General features: G+C 45.9%; 2 protein-coding genes across 4 annotated transcripts in view; both read right to left on the bottom strand.

Moving 5' to 3' along the window:
- LOC149358997 (uncharacterized) overlaps positions 1 to 3,014 on the bottom strand; it is a 36,138-nt gene extending 33,124 nt beyond the window's left edge. The window contains exon 1 of the mRNA XM_089571181.1: positions 2,641 to 3,014. The gene's annotated coding sequence lies outside the window, so the exon portion shown is untranslated. The remainder of the gene's footprint in view (positions 1 to 2,640) is intronic.
- A 2,727-nt stretch (positions 3,015 to 5,741) lies between these two features.
- Positions 5,742 to 24,231, bottom strand: part of LOC149358996 (MFS-type transporter SLC18B1-like) — a 32,424-nt gene continuing 13,934 nt past the window's right edge. For 2 of the 3 annotated variants that reach the window (XM_089571178.1, XM_089571179.1), the window contains exons 4-14: positions 20,683 to 20,756; positions 19,465 to 19,612; positions 17,355 to 17,423; positions 15,254 to 15,350; positions 12,132 to 12,292; positions 11,376 to 11,474; positions 10,129 to 10,217; positions 9,317 to 9,412; positions 8,431 to 8,508; positions 8,259 to 8,352; positions 5,742 to 6,110 (exon numbers count right to left, since the gene is read on the bottom strand). In XM_089571178.1, the coding sequence (XP_089427304.1) occupies positions 5,982 to 6,110; positions 8,259 to 8,352; positions 8,431 to 8,508; positions 9,317 to 9,412; positions 10,129 to 10,217; positions 11,376 to 11,474; positions 12,132 to 12,292; positions 15,254 to 15,350; positions 17,355 to 17,423; positions 19,465 to 19,612; positions 20,683 to 20,756 (1,134 nt within the window). In that variant the 3' untranslated portion in view covers positions 5,742 to 5,981. The remainder of the gene's footprint in view (positions 6,111 to 8,258; positions 8,353 to 8,430; positions 8,509 to 9,316; positions 9,413 to 10,128; positions 10,218 to 11,375; positions 11,475 to 12,131; positions 12,293 to 15,253; positions 15,351 to 17,354; positions 17,424 to 19,464; positions 19,613 to 20,682; positions 20,757 to 24,231) is intronic. The other variant, XM_089571180.1, reaches the window with a different exon arrangement.

Here is a 24,231-nt window from a genome sequence, read left to right as displayed (position 1 = left end):
GGAGGCCCGAGTACCGTGCGATGTCAGTGCACGTTAAAGAACCGCAGGTGGTTAAAATTATACGCAGCACTTCCCTACGGCGCCTCTCATAGCCTGAGTCGCTTTGGGACGTTGAACCCCACAAACCATCAAACTATCGGCGCACTTTATCTTGATAAAAAGAAAGCGTTGAAGCATTTCCAAATTTCTCTTGCGTTAGGTGGCACGTTAGGTGGCACGTTAGAATGTGTTTTTATGCATCTGAATATTTTTGTGGCCAGCACTTTTGTTATCTATTCTTTTTTTTCTTTTTGTTCGATGGATCTTTCAGCAGGAGAAACATTCACAAACAATGGCGGGAAACGCAGCTTTCGCGCTGTACCTTTACACTCATCTTTTTTATATGTATACGCTTTCCTCATCCTGGATCATATGAACCGTCTGCAAAGCTATGTAGAGCTCGGTGGCATGCCAGCTGTGGCTTTCATTTTTTTTTTTTTCACATCCGCTTTGATGCGCATTGTGAAAGCTCTCAGAGCGACAGCCTGTTTCTGTGCGGTCTTTCTGCACGTACTTGTACCGCCTCGAAAGCGCTTAATGTCATCAGATTAACCTTCTTCCAAGTGATCTACGCTGGGGTCTAGCTGCGAGCCGTTCGATCCTGAAAAAAGCGAACGTTTAAATGACCTAACCTTCAAGATGCAGTCGTAACTCCAAAGCCTCGCAAAGCCATGGCGTGTTTACAATGATATTCGCCGCTGAGAGCTTTTTTTTTTCTTTTTGACGACACAGTAGACCCAGCTAAATGGGCAGTTCTGCTCTGTTCGCTGCTGGGTTCCGTTTCTTAAAGGCAGGTCTTCAAAATGGCATTACGGTGAAAGATTTCGCGACACGTACTGCTACCTAAGCCAATGACGTAGTCACTATGCCGCAGAAATAACAGTGACTGTGTCGTAGCTATAGTCACTATAATTCCCATTACATCAAGAGTATTAGACGGAGGTTACCCAGCGGGCAGGCGTTTTTATTAGCACACATTGGCATCTATTTACTGTAGAGCCTTCAGTCGGTCGGCAGCCCTTGTACGAGTCTTGCAACTGTGACAACACCGGTTTTGTCGTGCAACTGTAGTGCCCAGCTTAAAATATGACTTTTTTGAAAAGAAAAAAAAATGTACTGTGACATTTTCCCTCCAGCGCGGTGATCTAAGTTCTAACGGTGCCGCTATCAAACCATTTACCGCCGAGGAACATGCGTGCTCCTAAAAAAAAAAACACTAATAATAAAAACAGAACGTTAATACTCCGGCGGAATATAAAGCCACACTTCCCTCTTCTGCCGTTTGTTGACCTTCAGACGCAATGTGACACTAAAGTCTTTTAAATAATATGCAGCACGTTCATAAGTGCTAATCTAGGCAGTGCTACGCCAAAAGAAAGTGATATCTGAATGTAGACACATGCCTTAGTTTTATTTTTCTGCTTAGCATTGTATAGACAAGCAGAGAGACGTTGCCGTCGATGGGTGTAGCTTCGTTTGCTACAACCACATCTACAAGAAACTGTAATGCTTAAAGCTGCATAAAGTGGCGTCGCTCGCCACCCTATTTCTCCGGTGCTTGTAATTCGTTAACAATACCTGCACATAAACAGTGTAACCTGATCCAGTTTCTACACCGGACAGTTGATCCTTGTGCAAAGGTTTCTAGCCTTTCGTTTTGTTTCCTTCCGTCATCCTCGCTGTATTAATAGCTGCTCAGCGATTTTTCGCATAGCTGATTCGCTCCAAATCGCACTAGCTCAGCTGCATTCTGTAGAGAAGCCAACTTTTAAAAAGTACCTATTCTCAGCCTCATTGGTCTTTCACTCTGTCCTAAATTCCGCTCCTATGTCTCTCTTCCAGGTTCTTCTAAGGTTGCGCGTCGCAGGTTGAAAAATGAACTCTCTTGGCCCATATTCTCAACTGCATAATCTTCCGGCACGACAGCATAGAGCTCGAGTCTACCCGCTAAGCCTAGAAGGTATTCTCACGGTGGACCTATGCTCCTGCTGTACAGAGTATCGTAGTCTCCATTACATGCGTGACTGGGCGTCGTAAGGTGAACAGTGCATTGCAGCGGGGACGTGTAGCTGAGTAGTGGTTAGCGAGAGAATTAGTGCCACTGGTCAGCTTGCCTCTTACAAAAGTCTGCGAATGCTCTTCCAGTTTGGGTTGACACAGTAAAATGCTTATTAACATGTCCCATGATTCGAATTTCTAAGTGCCGCGGTCAGGCACCGAAGCCACGTGATCGTTTGCCACAATACTTACTGCTTTGTGCGTAATGCAAGAACACCAGCTCAGCTTCGACCACGGGGAGGAAGTTTAAGCTGTTGGGTTTTTAGGAAAGGAAATGAAGCAGTAACTGTCTCACTTTTCGATGGATACCTCAACCACGCCATCAGAGCAGATGGGAGCGAAAGAAGAAAGGGAGAAAGAGGTGAAGTAGTGGAGGGCTGGAGAAATAATTTCGACCACCCGGGGATCTAACGCGCACACTGACATCGCACAGCACACGGGTGCCTTTTGCGTTTCGCCTCCACCGAAACTCCCGAGGTATGTAGCTCTGTCGAGAAAAGCGGAGGATGGGGAGGAGGGTGTCCCACTTTGCAGCCCTCTTACCTCTCACTGGCCAGCAGCATCTTTCGTCGTGAAGAACGGGGCTTCTTTCGTAAGTGTACCGTCTCGACGAAGTGCGCTGTCACTGCTCTGGATGAAACTCCGCCAGTCGTCGCTTCGGTCTCTTTCACGAGGAAACAAACGGCCCGGTGTCACACTCACTGTCCGTCCGTGCACGGCTTCAAATGACGACTCGCTCTCGCGTTCCCTTCCTCCGCGTCGGAATGCGGCTGTTCGTGTAGGCGCGCGCTGCACGTCGCTCTGCCGCGACTGTCTCGCCGTAGACGCGGGTGCGTTCGCCTGCCTGCTCGCTTGTTCTACGCCAGCACGAGGGATACGCGCGCGCGCACTCACACACAACGGAGCAGCGCGCCGCCAGCAGCTGTGGTTAGCGTCGGAAGGTCACGTGACACCCTTAGCGAGGGTCGAAACGCCACCGAACCGACAAGCGCGAGCCGGGAGAAGGACAGGCTGTTATGATGAAGTGCGATGCGATTCCGCGCTGATGGCGCTGTAGCTCAAGCTCGTGTTCGAAGGCACCGGGTAGCAAAGCCTGGTTCCAAAATTTTTCTTCAACGACACTGGCCTTCTGGGGGCAATGGTAGAAGATATATTTTGGTCGCGCTGTCAGACACATGAGGAGCACTTGCCGACATGATCAATGTAAGGCTTTCCCTTATCACTACTACCGCCACCTATCATGAGAACGCTCAGATACATGCTCAACCTGCGGCGCCAGCGGTTGGAAGTACTTAAAGGTCGGCTTCAGTCTTTCTTGAAGAGCTAGACACATTCATTTGCGGTCGAAAGCGCACTCGCCAGTTCTTGCGCATTTAGGTTATTACTACAAGCCTTTATATTGCTTACAGCATGGGTTCATTATGAACCATGTGAAACGTGTGCGTGACACTGCTGCACGTGCGTCTTATTAGAGATCAGCGGCACCGTGAAGAATTAGTGGGGGTAATGGAGCACATGTCTAAGGCGCCTTCATTATGTGGCCAATGACTGCGATTTCTGAGAACTTCAATATGAGCATTTTGGTGAGAACAAAACGGTGGAACATGCTCAGGTATTAAAGAAAGTAAAGCGGCTGGCTTTAGGCAGCTTTTGACATTGATATAGGGTGCATATAACTCGTAATAAATGACAGTCCAGAGTTGGGCTAATTGGTAAATCGCTAACGTGCAGGTAAACAGCGCGTATAAACGGTACGAGAATGAGACGACACACACAGGGGCGAAAGAGGACACACACGGGGTGCGTGTGTCATCTCTTTCGCCTTTTGTGTGTCGTCTTTTCCTTGTCCCGTTTTTACGCACTATTTTCCGTGATGTTTTCGAGTACAAGCATGTTTTATATGTTTATAGCGATCTTTGGCATTGTTCCGGTGCTGTGTCTGAGTGACAACGTTCATGAGGCTTCTTGAGCGCAGCGTATGCTTTGCTTGTACGCTGCAGTCCTGCCAGAAGTTTCGCGCACTTATTTCTTGTGTACCCGCCATTTTTCGACCTGGATGCTGTCATAAGTAATCGTTTCTTGGACCGGCTGCCCAGAGCTAGTCAGCCTCCAGATATGCGTATACCCTAACGATATGCACCGTCCGCCTATGGGTGTGAAAAATGTGGTTTTATGCTTACGTTGACCATGACACAGAAGTAAAATGTCTAGGATAATCTTATGATTCTAGCTGTTTGAAGGAGCATCGTAAATATTATGACAAGCCGTTACTGCCACTTTCTTACCACCTACCGTAAGTATTTTTAAACAGTGAATAAACCACTGCGGCATAAAGTACTTTTTCTGCAAGCGGTGAGCGTGATGACATCTTTACTTCCTTCAAAAAGACTATTGTTTTAACGGGTGCAATTACAAATAAACCATCAATTTTCGGAGGGTTTCATAGCGAATAAAAGCTCCTTCTCAAAGGTGACACCGCTGCATCTGTCAGCACCAGAAACGATCAATTTCATCGACTACAGACCGGACGCAGTATTTTTCAGACGCCTTTCAAAAGGCACTTCTATCACGTACTTTAGCCGTGCGCAATTCGTTTCCTGCCCTTTAAAAGCACCCCAAGTCCATCGCAGCACATGTACATGGTAATAGCTCTACGTAGTCTTCGACAGGGCAGTACACGCGACGCTGGAAGTCGAAATCCGCCGAAACGTTTGTTTGGAGGAACTGGTGCTCAAGTACGTACGTTTACGGTGATAAAGGTTGCAATTTTTTATGACTTTCTTTAGAAACATGAATGTTTAGTGAGTGTCTAAACTCTGATCCTTTCCCGTGTACATAACGCAGCGTTGTTTTCTCCTGCACATTAAGAATATGAAATGAAATCACTCAATCAAGTGCCCTAACACCCGACTGTGTATTAGGACCCTTAGCCTGCCATAGACAGCAGAGACACGCTTTGAACTTTTGATTTGATTATTTAAATGGCATTGGTCTTCTAAAAAAACTAATTCCTCCGTTCAGCACTCTCAGTGCGCATTCTCTATGCACTGAACATTGTCATCCTGTCATCCTATTTCCTACGCTATTCTTTCATTTCATCTTTCTCTCCTCAAATACCTTCCCCACGCAGAGCATGAGCAGATTTAAACGCCGGCTGAATTTTCTGCTTTTCAGTTAAAGAGCTCTCTTGTGTGGTTGTCTGAAGAGCTGAAATTACAGGCCTCAAAGTTTCGAGGTTATGTTCCAAATATTCAACGTTATTGCATCTAATAATATTTAGTGACCAAAATGCTCAATGTTTTGAAGGCATTTTGTTTTGTGAAGTCATGCGATGAATGGCTTGCATAACACTCTAAAAGGCTGTGAAAGCTTGGTACGTGGAGCATAAAAACCACCGAAAAATAGCACGCTTCCTTTTTCTCACCACAATAATACTGTGGCTGTTAAGACACTATGAATCAGCACTTCATGCCCTCAACAAATCTGTAATAAGTTCTTTGGGGCTGTCTTACCAAGTCACACACAAATAAGCAGACTTCATTCCAGAATGCCGAACTTTGCATTATATAACATCAATGATTTTATGCAGCACATGTCAAGATACACATTTTGCACACTTTGTAGCATACACAGTGACAAAGGAAAACAGAACATCATTGTATTCGTCAAAAATAACATCGCTACAATTGTTTAAGGAAGCACTAGTGGTCCCAGATCGCCTGAGACGCATCAACACAACCACTGTCACTTGTGATCACAGGTAAGATTTCATGGTAGAAGTGTTAGTTACACAGTCTTATGCAAGTCAGTCACAATCACAGTTTCTTCGCAGTCTGGAGCACCTTGATGGCACACCACTGTTTTGCGTTTGTTTTCGCCGAACGTCACGAAGAGCTGGGCATTTGGGTCTTGTCTTCATCTTCTGATGCACCGAGTTCCACCTCTGATGGTCGCCGTGCATTTCCGAAAAGCGAGTAATCTAGGTGCAGCCACACGACAGCCGTCACAATGGTCTGCAAAGAAAGCGCAAATGACGCGTTAAAAAAAAATATTTCGTTGCGCGGTCTCGTGTTCTAATCGGATGTGAAAAAATTGGAGCGGACACTTAAGCTCCGCCTTAAGGGTACGACGCGATAGCGTAATTGGTTAATTAATGCCCACGTATGCGGAACTGATCAGTCCCTACTTCACACTCGTAAATCCTTGGGAGTCATCATAGCACTCTTGGTGCAGTGGTGCAGCGGTCGAGCGATGCGCCACTGCCCTGCGATGGCAGGTGCTGCCCCTGGTGGGGCTTGTGCGAGCTAGGCTGCTCTTTTCGAGCGGCCCCTCTTTAAGTTAACTGCCACCTGCCACTATGGCCAGTTTGCTCAAAATCAGGTGGTCAGGATTTGATGACGCCACAAGGTCACGTGACAAAGGTGGCCCACCGGGATACTTCGCCGGGGATTTTTCGCTCACAACGTCGACAACGCCGGATTTTCTGCATAACAGGATTTTCTGCAGAACTGTTGCTTCTGCGCTTTGAATGTTTTTTATTCAAAGCGCAGAAGCAACAGTAACAAGCACGATAGACACAGAGCAGAAAAGTTAGAATAATTGAGGCACGGACTTGAACAAGGAGCGGGGAGAAAACCTCAGTCAGAGGGACTCTTGACGAATCGTTGGTCCGCGGACTGAGGCTTTCCTCCTCTCCCTCGATCAAGTTTGTGCGGTCATGAGCATGAGTACTCACGGGCCAGAAAGCTCGCTTAGATCGTGGGGCACGTCCAGAATTCTAGTAACAAAGAAAACCGGGAACCTCGACCTAGAGGACTCCACGCTGACACTTTTCATATTGCGGCATTTAGTGTAATTTCTGCAGCGTTCAAGAACGGCGTGCCATCCACGACAGCGCCGGCACTCTCAACGATGCCGCCATTCATTCCAGCTTTACTGAAACTTCTGTGCTTCAGCGACATAATTTTTTAATGGTTTCCGAAGCGTTGGCTGCCCTCTGGTTTTCTTGTGAGCAACTTTCTTATTGTATGTTCTTCTGTAGGTTTGGTTGTTCTCAGCTTACTTGTCGTATTAGACGACCACTGCTTGCAATTTGCGCGCACGCAGGCTTAAGAATTGATATCAGCAGTTTTAACTCAGGGCCGCTAGTACAGGTGGTAGCGTGCGTACCCTGGCATAGTGCCACATTCACAAAGCTGTTCGCATGCAACTTTAGTTCATGGACGCATATGCGCAAGTAGCAGTCATACTTATGACCACGAGAGAACCAGAAGCAAGTATTCAGAATGGATAGCAAAAGGATGCGGACGTAATTGACGGCGACCGAAAAACACATGGAGCCACCAGCTGAAGAAATCCGCTGTATTGACGCTAGTACGGATGAAGGTGCAGAGTTGTAGGTCATCACAGGAGACACTGTGGAGTCAAATGGACTCGGCTTGGCTTGTACTAATGACGATGTACATGACTGGCTCCAGCGAGTTTGACAATGACGACAGCCTACGCAGGAATAACTAACGAGATAGCCAATCATAAAGTCCACTTTTTTTGTGAATCTAGTCCCAGAATTTAGCGAGCATGAAATTTTAAGTCAGCTACGGAATGCACTAAGTAAAAAACGAGTTTTTTTTTGTGTGTGTGCTGTCAGAGCTTACTCCTGCAACGTAATGCATGCCATCTGTGCCGCAACCCATTAGTCTACTGCATCGTTCATACATTTCCAAATACTCGCCCACGTAGCAGTCATATTCGTCGGTGCGCCATTATTCGCAGAAGAACAGCATCTATCACGTGGTCTGTTCCTCCATTTAAAATCAAGTTTTTTACACACAGAACAATGAACTCTTTTTTTTTCTCACTCTGAAGACTTAGAGTATAGATTTTCAATTCCAGCAAGAATGTATTCGAACTAAATCAGCGAAGTCTTGAATGAGACTTTCACTACATAAAAACCTGTAACAAGGTAACCATGTGGGCTAGTTGGTGAATTTCAGACATAACTTCACCAGCGAAAGTACGAGACACCAGAAAAAGAACTGAGGACAACGCTGGACAGCGTTGTCCTGTGTTCTTCTTTTCGCTGGTGAAGTTATGTCTATAAAAATCTGCTGCACGCACTACAAATAAACCGGTGTTAGGCAAGAGAGGAACACGAAACTCACCCAGAAAGCCAGGAAGGCAGTGAAAATCGTCGATGAGAATCGGAAGCCGAGTTTCTGAGTCGTTAACCCCGCCAACGGGGAAGTTACGACGGCGCTGGATAAGAGGTAAAATAAAACGATTTCAGCGTGCATGAGGTCATGGTATTGGAAGTGGCGGGCTCATGCTGCTTACCCGACGACCATGAACTGGTACGTGGCACTTGTGACGACACCATGCGTTTTCTCGCTATCCGGGTATCCGGCGTTTTCACTGGAAAGCACCAAGACTGATACAGTGAACGCTGAATTTTCTAGCACGCGGTTCTTATTTAAAACTGCTCTGTCTGACTTCTACACTCGAAAGATGCGATTTTCTGTTTTCTTTGTTCATCCTCTGCATGTTTTAAATTTTAATCTGCCACGGTCGAGCGCAGCCACACTAGAGCTCAGTAGTTACCAAGTATGTCGATGCTTTCAAACAAAAAGCATGTTCATGTCATCATTAGTTTCACACAATTCAAAATAGAGAAATGCGAAGGCTGTACCGCCAACCATTAATTCTATTGCCTGCCAATGTTCCTGTGCGATGCCCCGTAGCTTTCTCACCCGGCTGACTCATCTAATTTACGATGTGGCTCTTTTCTCTTTGGTACATAACCTACTCGTTAGAGGACGTGTTACACAGCCGTGCAAAAAACATCATTTTTGTTACGTTGCCGAAATGTCTTTGTGGAGGCGTCCTTCACGACGACGAACTTTACTTTCGTATTGTCTCGACCGAATTTAATTTCACGACAAAGAAATTTTTTGCCACCTCATTTAAAATGCTGTGAATAAAACATGCATTTTCTTGACGGAACCACTTTCGATTCCCACTATGTCAAAATGTAGGCCGCTGCTAAGAGAAAATAGAAAACTGCACTGCATTTCGGCTCGGTTGCGGTCTTGTTATTCACGTGCTGGCTTTTCAAAGTTTGAAGCGGGCTCGTTGCTGTTCTAGCATGTTGGTGAGGTCTTGTCTACGCTTTGATTTTTTTTCTTGCTCTTTTAACAAGTATACACAGTAAGGTGCTGCTTACACGGCATATCTGATGGCGTGCATGTAGGGGCTGACATATGTGACGGACAAGGCGATGCCCATGAACACTTGAGATATGTACACGAAGAACAGGTTCCTGGAAACAAGACATTCGTTAGGATATGCGGGAGAAAGTAAATAAAAACAACAGTGGCCTGCCTATGCCGCCACTGGCACAAAGGGCTACAGACATGCGTTAGGAGAGCCAGAAAAAATAACAGGAAGTGAAATTGCCGTGACCGCACCGTAGGCAGTGGAGTTAGATATGCGCAACCTTTTTTCTCAATCGCGTACCACCAGGTATATCGGCTCTGGTTACATTGATTTACCACTATCAGCATCTCGCAAGGCAAAACAGTTTATGACTAACGTATACCTTTGAAACTAAAGGATAGGATTGGTGATTACCAAGAGAATATTACTTCGGCATAATAATACACTTGTGAGTCTCTTTTACTGAGGACACCGTTACGTACCCTTTTCTGGTCCTCCACTAGTTTTTTCCTGGCTAATTTAGGTCTCACAGGAAACGGCTGCGCAGAACGCGCACATCTACAGTCTTCGTTATTTGGTACTACGTCACATTACAGCCATGGGTAAAAAACTTGTGTGTTCAAGAAAACAACTCAAGCAGTAGGTTAAAGCCCGATAAAATCTCCCCCTACGCAGCTCTGGTTATAAGAGCTGTAATCGGGCATCGGTTTCCGGCGTGCTGCCTTAAGAGCGCGGTTGTTGTCACGAGTGATAACAGCGGCAGCGTTTACAACGACGTTATCACACGGCGTAAAACAAGCGTGAAGAAGTTTTCCTTACGGCTCAATCGGTATGATCGATATCGGGCCGACGATGCTGTACCCTACCACGGACAGCAGCATGCCGAAAAAGTTCATGAACGGCTCCATCTGCGGTGAGATGAAAAAAGAAGTCAACAGGCACACACGCGCAATCAGCAAACAAATAATCAAAAGTATCGAAAGTTGGGTGGTTGCTCGTATTGGAAAAACGGCGTACATATTCTTGGTGTTATTTTTTGCCTTATTTTGTGTACTAATTACATGGTTGAAATAAAGCATTCAAGTGAGAGTCAGCGCTCGTTCCGTCTATTCTATCCCTTTTCCCACGGGTTTCCCACTCTGAGCAGGTAGTCAAATAACAAAGGACAAAATTCAACAATGGGCAAAAGTGAACGCTTCTAACATGCAGTGCCTGCATGCATCATTTTTCAAAGCGATATCATTGAGAACGCGTTTCATCAGCAGTTGCAAGAAGAGTTCTCTGCTAATTTCTTTTTCTTGCTGCTGACCCGTCGTTTCAAAGCGAGTGCGGAACAATCGACTTTTTGCGATCCAAAGGCCAATGAACTCCCATAAACGATGAGGCGTACACACGGAGTGGAGAAGATGGTATGGAAAGTTTCTCAGGCATTACGCTAGCATGCGCGGAAAAATTAATAAAGTTAACGCAATGTAACAAAGGACGCAAGATCTACCATGCTTAACTCTGTGTGAGCTCAGTAATATTCCTCACATAGTTACTCCGAATCTGCATGCTGAGGTGTATGTAATCACGGCACCACGTATTCCAGTGTACGTACATGACTGCGTAGTTAACGCATTCCCAAGTTTTCGCACACATTATGATGTAATGTGCATAATGGATCAGAAATAGTACCGGAAAGGTTTAATATTTCCGCTTTCGCGCGATATACATTCTTTATATTGGTCGTCGGCATAGGAACCTGCAGAACTATAACTCTTTTTCGCGCAATTCCGTGCGCTTTCTTTTTTTTTGCTTGAGGACGGAATGCTATGAGAAATCCTCGTCTTATGTCACACTTGACTCAGCCACAGGCAGATATCACCGCCTTGAACAACGCTGCATCGCACTTGCGGCCGTCGGTTGCGCCAGGGCCAGTGCGTTTGCTTATTTATAGATGCGCAAGATTGATCACTGTGTTTTGGCCACTTCCTATTTCTCTTCCTTTTGCAAGAAAAAAATTTAAAGCGAAAGTGAAAATTATAAGTTGGAATTTGAATTTGAGGTTAATTTTTAAATCTTACCTTGAACTTCGCGAAGATACCGGAGAGTATAGCCCCTATGGAGTATCCAACAAACTGGACCGTGAACACGGTTCCTACCTCCGTGTTAGACAACTTGAACTGCGAAAGAAGAGAAACCCTGCTTTGTGTTAGGAACCAATACACGTCATCACAGTAGCATGTGCAATTCAAAACCTATAAGATACCATTAATATCTAATGCTGAAGATTTATTTGACGTACAGATTTTTTGTATCGGCAGTTTAGTTACATAAACCATTCTAGGTAGGCGAAATTTCAAAACTTCTCGCGAGGAGCCGCGAACATCATCCACAGAAAGAGATGCAGAAACGATTTACTTTACCGTATTTCACAACATGCTATGCACTGAACGTTTCTACATTAGGAAGTAGATGTAGGAGTACGTGCTCGTGTCAAAATCTCGACAAGCGCGCAAGCCCGTGGCATATTGCTCGTCATCTCCAACGGTGTTGTAATCAATGCCTTCCTTTGCACATAGAGTTAGTTGATGACGTTTGAAATCTTAAAGCAAAACAAAAATCCCACAGATTCCTTTATTTTTCATTTCTCTTGTTTTTCAATTCATATTGGAGTTGTAGTCTAAACAGCGAAAAGCTCCTGATTAAGCCACAACTTCTTGTTTAGAAATTTGCAACTCGTGAAAGCACCTAACATCTCTTCGAGACTTATTCAAGCATTTGGCCAAGCTTAAAGGCTGTGATCATGTGGCCGCAGGCGTTAGTGCAGATTTTCTTACTTGACGCAGGAAAGGTTCCAGTGTTGGCTCGTTGAAGCCGGTCATAGACCAACTTAACGTGACAGTGATGAGGTTTGCTACAAATACGAAATCATAGAGCAGGTGGGAATATTTCTTTTCTGGACCAACTGGCTGGGATGCCGCCTGGATGGTCAAGTTGCCTGCCAAAAACGACAGAACAATATTAAGCGTATTGCATTCGTCAATCTGGACTGTTCTGTGATCCATTTAAAGAAACAACAAGCTAGCACGTATTCATGAAATAGTTTTTCGAGTACAGTAATTAAAGACTTAGTGTGGCTTGCCCCACTTTTGCACTCTGGGCTGCGCAACTTCTCAGACTGGCGATGTCCGTGGTCCCTTAGGGTACCGGAATGGTTTCCAAGAAAAGGTAAGCATATCCGGGGGCGGATTCCCGGGGATAAGATAGCCGTAGTTGAAGCAAGACAGGGACAATTGCAGAGACATGGGAGAGGCTTTTGCCCTGCAGTGGGCGTAGTTACGCTGATTATGATGACGACGACGACGACAAATTCATGTACATTGTGAATCAAAAGTTCCTAGGCTACAAGGTCTGCCGTTCTAGTGTATATTGTGGCATTTAAGACGCCTATAAAGTTTTTCAGATGTGAGAAAAAGACCTCTCCTAACCCCTAAAAATATTTCAAGGTTCGGGGGTGTCGGAGATGTTCCAGTAGAGGGGCTCAAACTAGACCCCATTGCCTGGGATTTTCTGACGGGCGGGTGTACGATGCAGCTTTTGGTTAGGGTATTGAAGCGGTGGGTCATGTCACTTTAAGTGGCATGCAGTCCGTACATGCAACACTTAAATCTTTCGTCAAAAGTCTTAAAACCAAAGGTTTGCTTTCCAAGTGAGTGGCAAGCTGTACTGCATGCTGTGCTAACAGATACAGGCATTAAGAAGAGGGTTGTGGACGGGACGCGCGCATCCGGTCCGCTGCCCTCTTATTAACGACCGTGTCTTTTAGCACAGTACCGCGATTTACAGTTTTATTTTCAGCCATACGCAGGGGAAGGTTATGGTACCCCTGGAGGCTCTCAATGCTTGCAGAGTGAGAACCTTTGTCTCAACTCGTAAGACCTTGTGACCTTTAGCGGAGCCGCAAGGGCCCCGCTATAGAGCTCAAAAGCATACCGTGTGACCTGAACAATTCAGACCCAGGCTGTGCAGCGTTTTCTCAATAGAAACCCAGAAAGTTCCATTGAAGACTGTATGCATCACCTACATTACTGCGTGTCGGCTGTGCGGGAGCGGTCACCTCGAGCTGCCAATAGATGGCGCTAGCACTCCTGAGCCTGGTGTAGAAACCGGGAAACCATTCAACAAGATGCCTTGGCAACACTGGGACAATCAATAGCAGGGAAGTATTGCAATATTTGAGCTTAGTGAATGCGCGAAGCATAACCATATCTGTTGTCAGATGATCTTTCAATTCCGCAGCAGCGATACGAGTCGCACACATGTGAACCAAAAATACCGAGTTCAACAAAGGCGTGACGAGTGCGAAGGACTTTTCCAGGGTTGTAGCCGCCGCGGTGGCTCAGTCGTTGGTCGGCTGCCGAGCCGAAAGACGCTGGTTCGATCCCGGCCGCGTTGGTCGCATTTCGATGAAGGAGAAATGCTGGAGGCCCGTGTACTGTGCGATGTCAGTGCACGTTAAAGAACGCCAGGTGGTCGAAATTTCCTCAGACCTCCACTACGGCGTCCCTCATAGCCTGAGTCGCTTTGGGACGTTAAACCACCATAAACCAGAAGCCACTCTAACAATCACCACACAGAGAAGACAACGTTGCAGCAATGGAAAAGATTTTTCGCGGCAGTTGGCGCGTCATAACGGTACTAGTTCGAGTCGGGAATATGGTATCGGATTCGGAGATTACTCTCGGATAAGGTCGCCAAATCTCTGATGACGAACAAAACTCTCTGGAGGTGTGCGCTAGATAGAGGCCTAAGCAACTGACCCAGGCGATAACAAAAAAGACGCGTCGACATTTCTCAATGACTTCTCCGTCGCTATCAAGCTCATGGAGAGGGTTATCTGCAGAGTAGAGTATTGTAACCGGAGACAAGAGCCAGGGCGAAAGCGATAAAGCATGTAGTGGCGACACGCCACGTCCCCAAAGATGAAGAATATGCAGGTGTAACAAACGCTGCGCGAGGCGTGGAGGGCAGCGTCACAGGCGGCGAATTTCAGAGCACGACATTCCCACACGAAGTGCCGTGATCAGTGCATCTGCTCAAACCTTTTGGATAAAACCTTGTAGCTAGCCACTCCTCAAGACTAGTGCAAGCTGATGACATTCGGTTCGTGTCTTCTCCATGGAAATTTTTCGTCACGGACTGCTACAGCAGCAATGCGTACGACACTCGAAGTACAGTTCTGGTTCATCGCATCCTCGGTATACTTGCATGGCCCCATGCCGTCGTCAAAATTTCCTGCCTTTACATCCCTTTGAAACGTACGCCCAGTGCCTAAAAATTTCGCGACGATGGGGAGGTTTCGTCGCCTGTGCATAGGTGGCTACATACCCGTTCAAAAAAAAGAGTAAAAAAAAAGGGAATAATTTTTTTTTTCAGCCATATTTCACAGAGGTCGAAAGGCAGCATGTATTGACCATTATGTGATCACTTTCTACAGCGTTTTCTAAAGGAACTTGGAAATAATTCCAGTTTTCTATATATCACACGGAAATATGATGTACAGAGGGCCAAACACATGCCTAGAACAACCAAACTGGCTGTTCCGGAGCTCCCAAAGCCGCCGCGACCTAGAAGGCAAAAAATTACGATCAAATTCTATGAGTTTAACTGCACATGTTTACATCCGGACCATTTTTAACCAAATATTATCGCTAGTTATCGCATGTTAAGCCCAAAACACGCTCAGAGCATGTTCTAGACATGCGTTTTGCCCTCTGTACTGTATACACTAGGACTCACGCATTGGTTACAGGTTGATTGAGTAGGCCCACCACAACGACAACAACGGGAGTAAGGACAGCGATTTCCAGTAACGATCAGGCGACAAACAATCCGAACATTAATAATAGAAAGCAGTCAGTACGTATGTGTTAAGTCTATTCTTGCAGATATTCCTTACCCTGTTTGGAGCTTTTGGGATTTATTAATGCCATAAATGGTAGCGACAGGATGAGCAAGCCGCCGATGACGAAGAAGGGAAGCGGGAATGCCCATAGCTGCCGGAGAAAAGAAAAATAAAAGTAGAGGAAACAAGTTCAGTGCCTTAAATACAGCTTGGTTGGTCAATTACGTGGAGAACGCCAGCGTGTTATTACGATTGCCACAGTGACGGTCGCAAGACAGAAGGGCATGGTTCTTCCATATGACCATCTTTGAGAAAATGGAACCTGATTTACTTGCACCACTTGTATTTTTCAGTTTAGACGTTTCCATTAGTGGAACAGAATAAATATAGCTGGAAACATATCCGTGTTTTGTGCTCGAAACAGCAAAGTGATTCCGTATTCCAGTTGTTTTCATGCAGCAAAAAGATAGCAGAACAGATAAAAGTTGCAATTTCCGTGTGTCTAGCAGCATTGCTCTATGTTAAGTTAGACGTGCAGCAGAATCTGTTCGTGCTAACATTGAGCACTCCCGAGCTTGGATATTTCCCAGCGACAAAAGGTGACAAAATTTGTTAGAATAAAAAAAAAACTGTTTCTTAGTGTAAGCTAAGGAGCGAGACCAACAAAATGTATAGGCCAGAAGTGAATATACATATAGACCATAGGCTTGCTTGGCGTAGGGATTCTCGCAGACGGAGATGGTGTCGGTATCGTTTTCTCCTTCTGAAATTTATTTGCGGTAATTTGTTTTATTCGACAAGTGTGCCACGACGCATAGTCATTGCTGTCGCGACATTCTGAGACGTTCAGCCATAGACATGCTTGCAGACAACCGAATACTTCATTCTTTCTTCCCTCTAGCTGTCACACCTTGATTCCTCTTTTCAAACGGCGCGGTTCAGGTGTTAACTTAAAGTGGTACATTTATCATGTCTTTCCTTAATTTGACTTCAACTTCACTTCAGTTCTATTTAGTTAAACTATTGGATTGTTTCATACAATTATGTAATGCACAAACAGGTCCCAGAGCATGAAGCTATAGGGGGACCTCCTGTCAGTCAAAATATGCAGAAAAACATAAGCTGCATCGAATAGCTAAAGGGAGAGGAAAAAAATTAACTGGTTAGGAATTTAGGAAGCAAACAGTTTTTTTAGAGTGTTTATTAAAGATAGTAGAGATAAAGCTCAAGACATAGTAACCTATCATATGATTGGTTACTATGTCTTTGTTGTAAAATATCAATACGGCTCAGAAATAAGTGAACTTGCCATAATTAGTTCGTATTAGCATTCCAATTTCAGGTAAATCTAGTTGATTAGTATATATGATCTTTTTTGTAAAACTCTGCAGAAAATAATTTGACTTGCGATACTGCATATCTACAACTAGCCCGGGCGCTTGCTTACGGCGCAATTTACGGCAGACAAAGAGTGAGGCAGGTTTGTGGTAGCACTGGCTTTCGCAGAACAAACAAACCAAGATAAGCGCAGGCTTTTGACAACAGAGGGAGTGTGACAACATAGGTCTGATAGAAAACTAGGTTATTTCTCAGAACGCCTCACTCGTCGAGGTCGGGTCGCCAACTGCCGGTCCGCTCTTCGCTCTCGCTACGATGATGCCACCAAACACAGCGGCTCAACACAGAGCCCTACACCGCATCACAACGTTATCACTTCACGCGTTACGTCATTCCAACATCACAAGGAGCTCCTCTGATTTTATAATTTCAACAACAGATGCGCGTACTTCGAATTCACTACACAAATGGCTCCGTTCTCGGCATACCAACGCATCTCATCAGCCGTCCGTTCTCTCCTTATTTGGCGTGAGCGCTTTGGTGTACACTCTTCAGAAACCTAACGACCAGCCTCACACGCAAATTCCTTAGGCCTCCCTTGACACACTGAGACTTAAATTGTGAGCGGACAGAAACGCGTGAAGCCAGACACTTGTTGCAGCAGACAACTACACGGCATTAATGAACAACGCTTGATGCAACCTGCGGGCTTGCTTCGTCATCGTGGCCATTGAAAGACAAGGCATGAAAAAATACGGCTTCGATTGGCACTTGACTGAGAGGCCACTCTATGAAGTGGCAGTGAGGCAATACTTACGTCGATAAGAGCCCCGCCGAGGGAAGATCCGACCAGCGTGCCTGCTCCCCACAGGCACTCCATAACGCCCTGAAAGCGAGACATGTCTCTTAATCATCGCCTGCTGGAAGAGGTGGAAACCGTTACGTAACTTGTGCTATCGCTAAGGCCTGCAGCTGGGCCATCCACAGGTTCAGCACGCAGCCGTCGCGGAAACGATCGTAAAACGTCGTTGCGGTTACGCTAGTGATAGTGCTGCGATGTACCCGACCAGTCGCCGGGAAACTACTAGAGATAAGTGCGAAACAAGTGTTACATGCGGCTGTATGTGTGTGCGTGAGGAGGGGCGTCTAAGCGTTACGCACAGTCTCAGAAGATTCGACCTAAGTAGTCTTAGCGTGACATGCTGAGTCCTAGCGAGACACGCCACCACGTTAAACGCTAGGACTGCTTGGCACATTGTCGAGGCTCGCTCGACGATGATCTCTGCGAAGATCGTGGGGCGAAGTTCAAAGCCCGGTGCGTAGTGAGAGCCGACACCGCTCTGTGTGCAGTGTAGACTCGAATGCACATGGTGGCAAACAGAAAGCGCTACAGGCTGTACATCGCAAGTGCACAGCACAGGACGTAATGCAGCTTATAAAGTGATGTGCCGAAGCAACGCAACGCGGAAGTCGCGGCGCATCGTGAAAGCGGTGTACCAATAACAGGTCGACACTCAATGATAGCCATTGCACACCATAATTTTGCTCACGTGTGCACGAGGGAAAACCTGTTCATTATTCTCTGCGTTTGATGTCTGCTGCAAGCCGGCACTGCCCATTGCCGGCGCCGGTAAGAGTGCAAGGGAGCGAGGGAAAGGGCGAAACGCGTGACCCGACAGGTTGCAGTGGAAGGCTGGCTATGTGCCGTTAATAACTCTGTAAAAAAGTAGGCGGCAGGTGGTTAATTACGTGTCCTCGTAAGTGCAGTCGAAAGCTTCGAGCCGCTTAAACAACCTCCCGCCGACGCAGTGCGGAACCACAAATTGCATGCTAGGTGCGCCAAGGCTGTTGCATGGCTCATCTGAAAGCGAAACCTGTATATGTGGTGCCCTTCGAAACACGCAGAAGTCTGTCCTTAGGAAAGGGAAAGTGGGTGAGCGTGGAAGCTTTGAGCGCCATCTTCCGTCTTTTTCGGGTAGGGGCGTGCGCGTACCCGCGATTAGCTAGACTACGCTCTGCACGAATCCCGAACCTGGTGCTTGCTGCAACCTTCCTTGTGACTGTCGGCTGGGACGCGCGGTCGAAGGATGTCGCTATACGAAACGCGCCTCTCGGATGCTACTCGTCCAAGGCGGGAGGGATGCTGCGCAAACGCGCTGCCCTAAAATGTGTGCAAGTCTGCGCCCACGCATTAAAAGAAAAAAAAAAACGTTAAGACAAAGAAATCTATACACATCGCGCACATGCAGCGCAGCTCTCGCTGAGTTCAGTGCAGAATGCGACAAAGCGTAAATGTTGCGTAATATTTCAACGAATTGCCGTCGTGGTAAGTGTTGACCGAGAATTTTGAGCGCCGGAGTTACAGCTTCAAACACTTGGAAATGCTTGGACTCTAATAAGTATCTTATATGTTTGTGACCTGGCGAATTCAACGAGGCATCAATGCCCTCGTCTCGGGGCTATGTTCGATGTTCACAGGTACTTCGCTCAATATAGTTTTCGTCATGAAATCAGCCCACAATGTTGGCAGCTCGCAGGCAGCCCGAGTTGCTGTCACCGTAGCTAGGGAGACGTGCGGTTTTCCACTTATACAGGATCTTGTGCCATGTTTCAGAGAAACGGTAATGGTCATAGCCTAAATTTTTCAGAATGGCTTTTCCTGTCAACTACAATGTGCTGCCCTAAGAGACAGCATTTTCTGCTCAGGTCCCAAACATTGCAGATTGCGTGCCGAAACGCCGTCTTTGTGCTCCGAAAAATTTTTTTCTCCAGACACAAAATCGGCACCTTGGGTACTGTCACAAATAGCGAATCGACTTCATTTAGAAGTAGTAATGCATCCAGTGAAACTACTCCGTTCGCTGGTTAATTGTAGTGACGCGAGACTTGCGTCCAGACTGGCTTTTTAGAAACGTAGTTTCACTCACAATGAACATGCCGCCGTCGTCTTGAAAGCGCGATGTAAGTAGTGTGTACAGACAGACGCTGTACACTGTGTTGCTGCAGCCGCCGAAGGCAGACACGGCCAGGGACAGTCCCAGGAGGACGCTGCCACTCTTCACCCAGTAGAGAAAGCTGCGGAGGGCCCGTCACATAACGGCTCACATTACAGACTACTTGGTACGGCATGCTGGTTGAGCAGCGGTCATGAAAACAGGATAACGCTGCAATTGCTACAATAACACAGCGGAGTTTCTCCTAGCCTAGCTAGTAAATAAGACTTATTGGAAGAAAAGTACTGCGCTAATAGACTGATAACCTAGAAGAATAAAGGATCCTGGACGTGGGGAAACAACACGATTAACCATTTTTCTTTGCATACGCTTGGCGTTGCGGTACTTTGCCTATGTTTAACGTTGCATTTCTACGCTTCCGTGTCGCACCATTTAAGAGTGTCATACAACAGTGCATTTCCATCAACGCCGAAGGTGCAAGCCTTGCAGAATAATGATACAATTTGGTCAGATGTATAGGGGAATCCCCCAAGATGCAGGTGAGCTCTGTATAGATTTCCTTTGTAGCCGTACGGCTGCGCTTGGGTGGATGGCAGTGAGTAATTACTCCGTTATTACAGTGATAGAATTTGAACCAAAAAAAAAAAAAAGAACGAACATTTTTAAAGTGTGATCCTTCAGCCACGTTCTTCATTGCTTCTTCGAATAATCGCATCTCGGATCTCATTTACTGACAGGCTCGCATAAACTAACTTGCACGCGTAACTAGAGCCTTTAATGTAACATGCTGTTATGTTTTCGTCGACATGGAATCATATTTCGTTGCCAGGAAACGGATTCTACGAACCGTCAAGTTAATCGCGGCCTGACAGTTCACTGCTGCACGGCACACTCGGAACTTCTCAGCTGTTCGCAACGTAAGTCTTACATTGTACTCGTCATAACTATTTAGCTACCACACCCCTTCGCGCGTCTTGCTAGTTGCGCCTACGCATCAAATAAGACAATTATATCGGTTCCTTTTTTTTTTTACTTGCTCCCGCTGAGACCTTTGTGCAACTCCCCGAAGACACAGTGACAAGCAATAAGAAAGAAACCGAAAAAGAAAAGCCTCGTCGTATTCAACATTGTTCGCCTAACATATGAGGTAACTTTTCATTTATACATACACAGAACCATCAGCTGTCTTACCCGCATATGATTGAGAACAATGCTGTTGTGATCTGTCCGCCCAGGTAGCCTGCCCTGGCCGAGACGTTTGAGATCTGCAACCACGGTGGAGGTAAATAGAAGTTCAGTGTGTTGCGGACGGGCATATTATCAACGCTTTTAATTATTATAACAATATGGAATAAAAAAAGTAGGACGGCCAAGTGGTGCAGGATTCGTGGGTAAAGAAAGAAAAAGGCTGCTGTAATCAGTTCACATCCGTCACGAATAAAAAAAAAAACAGAATATAAAAATGGAGTTCTTGCGCTACTGAAACGTTCCATATGAGCTGCTCGTACGGAATTGTGGGAATATGGAGTACATAAGATTTAGAATAATATATGGGAATCCACCTCTTTTTTGTATGAAGTCCATAAGCATTTCACATCCTTTCCATACGGGTTCCATGAGGATTGCGTGACGTCATATGCCGCAAGTTCCCATAAGTGATTTTCATATAGTCCACACTGACTCCATACAATTCATATGGAAACCTATGGAATTATGAGACTCGTCGTGGGAAAAGTTTCAGTATAATGGTAGAATAATTTGTAGGGTCAAGCTTCATGAAAAGCGACTGCCCAAATGTCATATGCTCCTCACATAAGGGAGTAGATTTATAAAAGCGTGCATTTTATAACATGTTCCTTAGTGGAAAATTATGGCTATTCTATTCGAATCGGAGCTCCTTGTTCGAAAACTTTAGCGCAGAGAGACAGGACAGAATGAAGCGATTCCTTTTGCGTCGTAATGGCTTTAGTCAGTGCCGTGCGGCCGCAAGTACTATCTGTTACACAGAAAAGCGGGGACGTATCTCTTTGATCTATCAGCTCTTATCTCAGCTGAGCTACGAACGTCACTACAGCGAGTGCTCAAACAATGGAAACAATCTGTGACAAGGCCCCATTCTTAAAGGACAGGCATCAAGCGAGAGAAAAAAAAACGAATATTCTTACTGCTTGTATTATAGTGAAGTCGTAATAAATCATTCAGATTCAATGAAAAGAGACAGTCATTAGGTGCAGTGCACACCCATGGACAAAAACGAGTTTGGTACAAATAGAGAGAGATCGAACGATCATTATCGCTCAAGTGTTTTTCGTTTTACATCTTTAAAAAAGTTCCCAACAGTTAAATTGAGAATGTTACGTGTTACTATAGCCGCGTTTACATGAATGCGACAGAAGCCGACTCCAGTTTACTTTTTGAGGGAAAGAGCAGGTTTTGAGATGAAGGAAAGGCGCGACTCGTTCTCTACTCACTCTCCTCCTCGACGTTTTTGCACTTTCCCTCAAAAAGTGGTCTGGAGTCGACTTCTGTCGCATTCATGTAAACGCGGCTTACACGCCCTGTGCATAGCCTGTAGATGCGCCGCTGAAAGCCGCTTAGCGGCGGTCGTTGGAAACATGGTTTGGGCGCTTCCTCCGGTTTCCCCATAACCACGCGTATGATTTGCCATTTGTGCGGATGCTTGCCGACTATTTCTGCTGTGACAGCCGACGTCCCAGCTATGTGGGCTGACGCATCGCCGTGCGCGCGATATGCTTGTCGCAGACAAAATGTCACATAGCCCGACTACGACGTGCACCTGATCGTGAGCACGTCGCCTTTTTGTTGTCTGAAATTAATGCCTACATCCACGCGTAGGCGTTGGAAGGAAAATGCGCCAAGTCCAGCTTGTTTTCCTGGAGAGCGCATGCTGCTTCGCGTGCCGTTTGGTCGCTGCCCGGTCAAGCGGGCGACAAAAATGCACGCAAAAAGAGATTCAGCGACAGGCGCGTAAGAAGGAAAACACGCCTGATGAATATAGGCAATTATTTTCTCCGCCAATATTGAACTGAACAAGGTAATAGCGCGCGACTGGACAAGAGAGAAATACCAACTGTTGCTGCCAGAATGGCTCATGTTTGAAGCAGCGTTGGTATACCATGCGATTATGGTCACCGGGTAAATTTTCGAAAGTTTTTCCAGAGGGTCTACATGTGACTGCTTCCTTGCGTATTACCGTAGTTTCATAGTTCATAGTTTTTCAGCGCAACGACCCACGGCCAAAGAAGGGAAGACGATCACTACCGTACTAACGTCAGCGGTAGTACGTCTCCGCTGGGCTAAAACTCTCTAATCGCTGGTTAAAGGCTGCCGTTAGTCGCTGACGCTACAAATAATTTGTCACATCACAAGAGAGATAGGTTTTAACGATAAAGGAGAGGTGTACTTGGCATGCTACTTCAGATGAGGGTGGAGGAAGGAAGACGGTGAAAAAGAGGGAAAATGTAGAAAAAAAGAAAAGGTGAAATCAATCATACACAACACTCGCGCACTCACAAGCATAAAGGATCGTCGTAAATAAATTGTGTGCAACTAGTTTCTGCCAGCAGATGTGCGCCTATTGACTGCCAGTACACTCTTTCTTCTTTCCTCCATAAACTCACGTACCTGCGTGATACGTCCGCATGGAGAGGCCGGTTGCAAGCTTCTGACATCTGCTTACACGGAAGTGAAAAGCGCAGCCAGAAAATTGTGCACATCACCGCACATTTTCTTTCCCATTTCACGAGCACTGATAAGCGGCACTTTAAGCAGCAGGCTATCGGATACAACGCCTGCAGATTAATGGGGACGCGCGTCCGGCATGCTGTCATACATGACGGCATATCCAAACAGGCCCGTAATATAACTGCGAGAACTGTTCAGCAGTGCACAGTGTTGCATAACCTAGTTATCTTTTGTCTCTTCGTAATGGCGTCGGCATTCGTTTAAACGTGGCAAAAATAGGTAGAAGCTAGCGGCCGTGATAATGTTATCTCGATTGGTAATCTCATCACTGGCGTGTTCGTTTGGACTATAATGAAACTTTGTGTCGCGCAAAAGAACAAGCAGCCAACTCGCCACCAACGAGGCCGTAACCTTTATTTTGTTTGCTGCAAACAGTACTAAGTACCTTGACACTTGGAAAAAACCACCTAGGCGCAAATAATTTCGCAAGGACAAAAAGAGACGAGGAGACAACGGACAGGCGACAACTTCCAAGTACTAAGTACTAAACAAAATTGTTCCAAGTTCAAAGTACGAAGTACAATTGAGGATCCACACACAGTATTGTCGGAAAATAGCGCTGCTTCAAGTTTAGTAAAACACAATGCATTTCATTCAATAGCAAGAAAAATAACTTAGAACTGGTTTTATTGGTGTGTACTAGGTACAAAAGTTAATTACAAGATGAAAAATCCAAAAGTACAAGAAAAAAGCTTCTTGTGTCGCGTGCAGAGTTAAGACAAGTGATGAACATATATCTTCACAGAGCGTCCGACTGCACGCGGCCTCTCTCATCAACGCGTGATAGAAAACACGCGTAAAATGCTGAGGTGCGACAAATGCTTTTCGATCTTTCTAGCTTTCGCTTCTCGAGACAATGCTAGAGGGCTTGCGCTGGCACTTGGGGAAAACATAACGGCAGCCATGCATTGTTTGTTTCTAGCCACATGAATCGATCACTTTCTCTAGACGCACCACCCTTGTACAGCCTGGAGA

This window comes from Amblyomma mixtum, chromosome 2 (assembly GCF_055824585.1).
Source record: "Amblyomma mixtum isolate Tamu chromosome 2, ASM5582458v1, whole genome shotgun sequence".
Lineage (NCBI taxonomy): Eukaryota > Metazoa > Arthropoda > Arachnida > Ixodida > Ixodidae > Amblyomma > Amblyomma mixtum.
The sequence above is the reverse complement of the archived record's forward strand: the minus strand, read 5'-3'. Positions and strand labels throughout refer to the sequence as shown.